The sequence below is a fragment of the Lipotes vexillifer genome, unplaced genomic scaffold (genome assembly GCF_000442215.2).
Source record: "Lipotes vexillifer unplaced genomic scaffold, Lipotes_vexillifer_v1.1 scaffold1122, whole genome shotgun sequence".
Classification (NCBI taxonomy): domain Eukaryota; kingdom Metazoa; phylum Chordata; class Mammalia; order Artiodactyla; family Lipotidae; genus Lipotes; species Lipotes vexillifer.
Window position 1 is genome coordinate 2,481,647 of NW_006798649.1, and position 7,516 is coordinate 2,489,162.

Consider the following 7,516-nt stretch of genomic DNA (forward strand, 5'->3'; position numbering starts at 1 on the left):
TTTCTGGGATGGGAAAGGGTGCGCTCCCGTAGCTATGGCTGGCTGGCTGGCTGGCCTGCTTTGGGAGGTGATTCATTCAGTCCATGGTCAGATCTTGTCTGCCAGATCTGGTGTGGGCAGCAGCCAGGGGTGCTGTCATCCCAGGGTGGGAGATTCAATGTGCTGGCCAGACAGGGCTCCTGGCACTCCCAGACGGGATGGAGATCAGGATGGCTGTTTTCTGCGTGAGTCCTGCAAAGGGTGCCCACGGCCACTTGCATCACTTCCCCAGGTTTGTGGTGGGAAGGGGAGAATAGATGGGTTATCTGCTGCAGGAAAAGAGAACAGGAAGAAAAAGCCTTAGGTTAAGGCAGCTCTGACTCTTACTGTATTCAAAAACAGGCTGGAATACTGGCCTTTGAAAGCCATGATGCAGCTGCCTTTTCTTACCGGGAAATGGCTATAGCTCATTTGGAAACTATGAGAGATCTTCCAGGAGTTTCTAGAGCTTCTAACTCTTTTTTGTAGATAAGTATGAGCAAGCTGTTAACTCCTAAGGAGCAACAGCCTGCATGTTGCAGAGACGGACAGAATGGAGTGTATGTAATGGTAACGGGATACTGGTCTTTCTGACTGGAAGCTCCCAGAGGACAGCAGGCACGTCTGGTCCCACAGAGATGTGCCCAGTGGGGTGGGTGCTGGGGGCGGGGTCTCCAGGAACTAAACGGGGAGGGACGAGGAGTGAGAAGCTCCACTGTGATGGTCCCTGGGTTAATGAGTCGACAGTGAAAGAAGACACTCTGTGTGGCTCACACCACTTGCTTCTCAGCTCAAGAAGATGGGAGATGCCCTGGGGAGTACTTGCCCTTGGGTGGTCCTCAGTGGAATCAGGGTCCTGTTCCAGAGACCTGAGTGACCACATAGGAAAAGGGTGGGCCCTGCATCCTGGCTCCTGCCTCCTTCTGCCAGAGGCTAGAAGTCCCTCCTTGACATCTTTACAGGTGACACGGTGGCCCCAGGTCATGAGACTTCTGGGGACCCACTGAACGTTTCACAGGTCACGTAATTTATAGGTCTTGGTGTAGCGGCTGCTCATCCCAGTCCCGTTGCATGGAATTTCAGTGATCGCTATGGGAGTGGCTGAAGCGGCCGTCCTAGGGTGACCACATGGAATTGAGAAGAGCATGGGTTCCAGACTTTGCTGGACTCGGTTCCAGGCCCAACGCAGATGCTTACTAGCGGTGGGACCACAAGCGTGTTCCTTAACCCTTCTGAGCCTCTGTCTGTAATCTGTAAAACAGGAATAACATACGTAGTATGTAAGGTATGTGAGCGTACAGTGCTGTTCTGATCGAGATCCTCAAGGAAGAGTACAGGGGGGGAGCAGACAGGCCAGCGGAAGATGCTGTGATGGAAAAAGGATGTCAGCTCGTTTCCATGCTGAGGGGTGGGTGTGGGAGGCCACGCCCGCTCCCCTCGGCAGCCACAGAACTTGACCTCTTATCGGCTCTGTGGGACTGGAAAGTGGGAGGGGGAAGTGAAGGCATCCTGCTGAGTGTGACTTGTCTCCCGTGGGCGGGCTGGAGGGAGGAGGCTGGACAGCTCTGCCATGGGAGCCTGACGTGTTCTGCTGGGTGGTGCTGTGACGGCAGCATGGCTGTGAAATTCCCCAACCAAACCAGACACCCACAGGGCAGTGCTGGGTGATGTCAGCCTGGAGAACACAGTTGCCCCACCACTCTGGGCCTGTTTCCTCATTTGCCAGAGGAGAATCCTGACCCACGCTGGGTCCGCTAGATTTCTAAGACCAGGCAAATTCTTGGCAGGTTTTGACTGACCTATTTATTCCCCGAAACTGTGGCTCCTGCACTCCCGGCCACACAGGACAACGTGAAGACAAAGCAGGGAAGGTGGGTGGCAATGGACTTGAGAGAAACCCAGGGAACTGACAGACGGACAGGTTTGCTTAGACCCCAGAATTCTCCCCTGAATTCTGTCCACAGTGTGAACAACATCGACCTGCATCTCCTTGGCTTCCTTCTTCCTAGAGGGGGTGCGGGGGGGGGGCAGTCAGAAGAATAAATTGTGATGTCATGGGAAGAACACAGCAGAACAGACTGGCATCCCTTTTAGTTCTGCAGAGGCTGACTGCAGGGCTTTAGGCACGTTCCTAAACTCCTCTGAGTCTCTGTCGTGTCACCCGTGAAATGTGGGTAATAAACTCTTATCTTGCAGTTTGGGTTCTGAGGATTAACTGAGATAATGCAAGCCAAGCACTCGGCACAGAGGAGGTGCTGAGTAAACGCTGGCTCTCCCTGTGCCCCAGCAGAGATTTATCCCCTCAATTATCAGGGAAGGCTACAGCCCCCTGCCCCCACTAGTTCATGCATTGATTTGATAAATATGTGTGTGTGTGTGTGTGTGTGTGTGTGTGTGCGCGCGCACGTATTCTTACTATGTGCAAAGTGCTGTGGCCAGTGACATGGGGCCTGGAATGATGTCCATGTGCCCTTGGTCCTCTCGATCTGGGAGAATTGCTGTCATTCCCATCAGCATATACTGGGATCACGTGTATGTTCCTCTCTCTCCAGCTCTATTGTTACTTCCTTGAGAAGACGACCATGGCTTGCATTTCTTTGCATCTCCCATAGCATGTAAATGGACACCCCCAATAAGCAAAACAGCTCTGCTGATTCACCAGATTCTTACCCAGTGCCTGTGTGCCGGGCCTTTTCACCTTGGTCTTGCAACATGCCTGAAGGGTGTGTATTGCCCCCATTTCACAGGTGTGGAGACTGGGGCCGAGAGAGATTGAAGTCACTTCCCCGGGGTAGCTGGCTGCGCAGGGATTTGACCTTTGATTTTTCTCAGGCTGAGTCCATCCCATTCACTGCGTGAGGCTGGTGCTCACTTACTCTCGGTTGGAGAGGCCTTTGGGAGGACGAGGTCATTTCCTTCCTCATCCTGAGAGCCACTGTACATCCACCCTCACATCTGTGTCTGTTTCAGAATGACTGTAAGCCCGCAGAGGAGCCGTGGTGCCCGCCCACGCTGCAGGAGATCAAGCAGAAGATTGACAGCTACAACACCCGGGAAAAGAACTGCCTGGGCATGAAGCTGGTGAGGGGGCCTGCCCCGCACTGTCCGCCCCCTTCCTCTCTCCCCCTCCCAGCTCCATAGCCCCTGCCGGTGTGGCTCCCCTGCTCTCCCTCTGCATTCTGGGGGATACCCCCACCAGGGCCCTCCCCTTTCTTTGGGCTCCTGGAGGCCTCCAGGCTTGTGTGAAGCTGAGAGCCTGGGTTATCAGGGGTCTCTGTGTATTTTAGGGAAATAAAATGGGCTTTAGAATAAGATCCACATCTAGTCTCTGGCTCTTCCTGTTTTTAACTTGTGGCTTTGGGAAGCCTTAACCTCTCTGAGCTTCAGTGTAAAATAGACATATTAGTTCCCATTTGTCAAAGCACTTGTGGGAATTAAATGATATACAAGTGACTAAGGGCCCAGGAGGCCCTGGGCAAGGGGAGCTCGCAGCAACTCCTCCTCCCCTTCTTGGTCATTACAGCCTGTGTCTGGGGAAGCTTCCTTAGACTGTGCAGAGCTCAGAGAGGGGAGGGCACCAACTTTGTGCCAGTTTTGGAAAGGCCATCTTCAGTGGGGAGGGGAGGAGACGGTAGAAGAAACCTGCCCCCTGCTGGTGGCTGGCAGCAACTGGCTCTTCGGGGCTTCAGCCGGGTGGGGCGCTAGAAAACCCAGTCGCGGATAGGCCTGGGTTTAAGTCTTGCAGACTGCCGGGTTTTGGAAAGAGATGCAGGAGAAAATCCAGTGCGCTGGTTCTCCGAGGACCTTATCACACAGCCGTCCTGCTCCTCCTTGGTTTGGAGAGGCGAACTAGAGAGGCCACTCCAGACCCTGCCTCTTGGCCTGGGGACCCACCAAAGGCAGTCGGCATCTGCCTCGTGACAGGGGATTTGGGGCAGGCAGCCTGAGCCTGTCGGGAGGGTGTTTGACTGGGATGGCACTGCTATTAGGAAAGGCCTCTGCAGCCCACCGGATCTGGGTCCACGGCCCAGAGTGGCAGACAGGATCAAGCAACACAGACCCTCCCGGGCCCCACATGACTTGCCCCCCACCCCCCACCCCGCAGAGTGAAGACGGCACCTACACGGGTTTCATCAAAGTGCATTTGAGACTTCGGCGGCCAGTGATGGTGCCTGCTGGGATCCGGCCCCCGTCCATCTATGACGCCATCAAGGAAGTGGACCTGGCAGCCACCACGGACAAGCGGACATCCTTCTACCTGCCGCTGGATGCCATCAAGCAGCTGCACATCAGCAGCACCACCACGGTCAGTGAGGTCATCCAGGGGCTGCTCAAGAAGTTCATGGTCGTGGACAATCCCCAGAAGTTTGCACTTTTTAAACGGATACACAAGGACGGGCAAGGTATGAGAGAGCTAGCTCCCACCCAGAAACTACCTTTCCCAAGTCTGTCTGTGCTCCCCAGCACACTGGAGTGGGAGGATCGGGCTTCTCGTGGCACTTCCGTCCAGCCATCCATGTGGCATTAGGTCTGTGGAAGGGCCACACGCACATTCTGCCCGGCTCACTGTGCCCCTCCCTCCACGTGTGACCTCAGGAAAACCACACCCTGGGCTCTCACTTCCTAATCTGTGGAGTGGGACAGAACCTGCCCACCACTCCTACTAATCTTTTAGGGGATGACGTGAATGGAAACATGCTTCACACTCTAGCAGACACCGAAGATAAAGGTTGTTACCCTATTTATTCTTGTCAGGTTCATTTCGTTAGGTTGAAAGGATGGCCACTTCCATTTAGAAACACCAGCCTCTGCATTTCCAATCGGTCCCACCCATCCTGAGCCCCTGCCCTTCTTTTCCAAGATGAACACCCAGCCCCCTCTCTTGGTTTGCAGTGCTCTTCCAGAAACTCTCCGTTGCTGACTGCCCCCTCTACCTGCGCTTACTCGCTGGGCCTGACACAGATGTGCTCAGCTTCGTGCTAAAGGAGAACGAAACTGGAGAGGTGGAGGTAGGTCTGGGACACTTTGTTTGGTGCACAAACCCAGCCTGCGGGGCACGCTGGGCGGGGCGCGGGTGGGCGTTATCCTCACCACCCAGCACAGCAGGAAAATGTCTCAAGGCAGTTGAGCTGGGGTGAGTGCCGGCTGAGGTTCAGCCTTTAAGCCAGGATTGTAAGCGCCCTGGGGTAGCAAGTCAGGGCCTGTGTCTGGCAAGGCCTGTGGAAAGACAGGATTTCATGCGCTTTATTTCTGAAAACTCAGGGTGGAGGGGCGCTGAGAAACTCCCTGTGTTCCACCCAGGTTCTTTTGCTCCAGGATGGCCTGAGGCCCATCAAGCTCCATCCCTGGGCTCCACTGGGCATGGGTATTTTTGAGGCATTTGTCTCTCCCTGGTTCTTCAAAGCGGACCTCGATCCCCCAAGGGAAGCTCACCGGAGTCCAGTCTGTGGTGTGAAGTGAGGTGAAACCAAGCTGGTGGCCCCCGCGGCCTGGGCTGCGTGGCGGGTGGGGTCACAGAGGAGTGACCGAGAGCGGGGTCACTGAGTTTGTCGCACTGCATTCACTGGAGGCCTGGGGTTCGGGGAAGCAGTCTTGGGAGCCACTGTGGACAGCGGGGCCCTGTCCTTTCCCAGCCTCCACCAGGCAGCTCTGCTTTCCATCTGCTTTATATAGTGGAAGATTTCATTTGGAAAAAGTATTCCGCTGAAGCTGTTTGAACACTGCTGCCCCGTGGCAAGCTCACGGGCCTGGGGGTTTAGAGGCCTGGCTTCTAGTTCTAGTTTTGCTGCTATAAGCTTTGTGATTGTGGTGCTTGTGTCTGTGATTGTGGTTCCCTCCGTGGACTTCAGTTTTTTCATTTATCCAATGTGGGGATTAAACCAGATAAACCTTAATGTTCCTTTGTGCTCAAAGAGCTTAGGAGTCAAAACCCCTGGCCCTAAGGGAGCCTCAGTTCCTGGGTCAGCCTGAGAGAAGTCAGACTTGCCTTCTTTCCTGAGAGGCCAGGCCCACCAGGCTCTGCAGAGCTGTGCAAGTGACTCATCTCATCATCTGCTCTGCCAGCCAAGGGAGGCAGATTCCCTAATTCCACGGCAGATGAGAAAACAGGCTGAGAAGGTGGACTTATGTGCTCAAGGCCACACAGTGGAGCCAGGCTGACACCCAGTCTCCTGAGTCCAAGTCCAGCTCTCTTCCAGATGCCTCTTGAGGGTCCGCATGTTGGGAGCCTGTTGCTGATCACCCCAAAGCAGACAGCTGGGTCCCAGGCAGCTCCCGCATCACTGTTAAGATCTCAGCGGCTACAGAGAAATTTAAGATTGTTGATTCCCTGAATAACAATATGGCTTGTGGACTAGTAACTCTTGGCCACGAGATGCCAGGATTTGAAATTCTGTTGCTGGTGCGGCATGGGAACCCCAGGCTTTATTCGTCACATCTGCCTACTCAGTAGCAAACCATGTGCAAACTGTGTGAAGAGTGGGGACAGCAGGGGCCCTCAGATCAGGCGACCACTAACCTGTCTCCTATTGTTTCTCCCCCAATCTCCCTCTCGCCCCACAGTGGGATGCCTTCTCCATCCCCGAGCTCCAGAACTTCCTAACAATCCTGGAAAAGGAGGAGCAGGACAAAATCCAACAAGTGCAGAAGAACTATGACAAGTTTAGGCAGAAACTGGAAGAGGCCTTAAGAGAATCCCAGGGCAAACCTGCCTAGCTGGTCCTGCTACCTCTTCTCCCGATGCCCATGGATTTATTTTTATTATTGATTATTACTTTGCCACAGACACTTTTTCTCAGGACACCTCTGTTGGGTGCATCTGTGCCCGCCCAGCAGTTCCAGACGTGGCACAAAATCTCTGATGGACACGTGTGTGCGTGGAGTTGGGGCCTGCCCACCATCACGCTGTGCCCTCTGCACACTGCCCAGGAGCAGCGCTCGCTCGTGTGAAAGATCCGCCGCGTCCTCTCACCACCGGCAAGCCTTTCACAAACCAAATAGTTGCCTCTCTCCACACCAGCCGGCAAAGGAAAGAAAAAAGATTTTAGAGCTATATGTTCTTTCTCTGCCTTTTATTCTTTTTCAATTTCTTTCTTATTTGCCATCCACGGTTCCCTTATTTATGAGTCCAAAAATTGTAGCATATTCCTTTAGCAGGTCTGAGCTGAGCCCCTGAAAGCACGACAGTGCTCATAAAAGGACTGTCCCCCACTTTCCCCAGGTGCCCGTTGTTCATGCTTAAGGGACGGTCATAAAGCCACTGGCTCGGGTCAGGAACACCGAAGCTGAGATTGCCTGAGAAATTTCCAGAGAAGCTGCAGCCGGCCCTGGCCCTGATGGCCCAAAAGTCTGTGCACATGTAAACCCAAAGGCATACATATCTGTGTATGTGTGGTCTTCAGCCATATCTTTGTCAACAACTCTTTGTTTCTGAGTTACAGTTTTGAATTTAATATTGCCATCATCCTCATGTGTTTCCACCAAAGGGAAACCAGCCACT

The 7,516-nt window shown here is 53.9% G+C and overlaps 1 protein-coding gene across 2 annotated transcripts in view; it reads left to right on the forward strand.

Annotated features, from left to right (window-relative positions):
• The window catches only part of RASSF5 (Ras association domain family member 5), a 74,656-nt gene extending 67,628 nt beyond the window's left edge, over positions 1 to 7,028 (forward strand). The window contains exons 3-6 of one of the 2 annotated variants that reach the window (XM_007470705.1): positions 2,989 to 3,099; positions 4,124 to 4,421; positions 4,912 to 5,027; positions 6,580 to 7,028. In XM_007470705.1, the coding sequence (XP_007470767.1) occupies positions 2,989 to 3,099; positions 4,124 to 4,421; positions 4,912 to 5,027; positions 6,580 to 6,732 (678 nt within the window). In that variant the 3' untranslated portion in view covers positions 6,733 to 7,028. The remainder of the gene's footprint in view (positions 1 to 2,988; positions 3,100 to 4,123; positions 4,422 to 4,911; positions 5,028 to 6,579) is intronic. The other variant, XM_007470706.1, reaches the window with a different exon arrangement.
• The last annotated feature ends 488 nt before the right edge of the window (positions 7,029 to 7,516 follow it).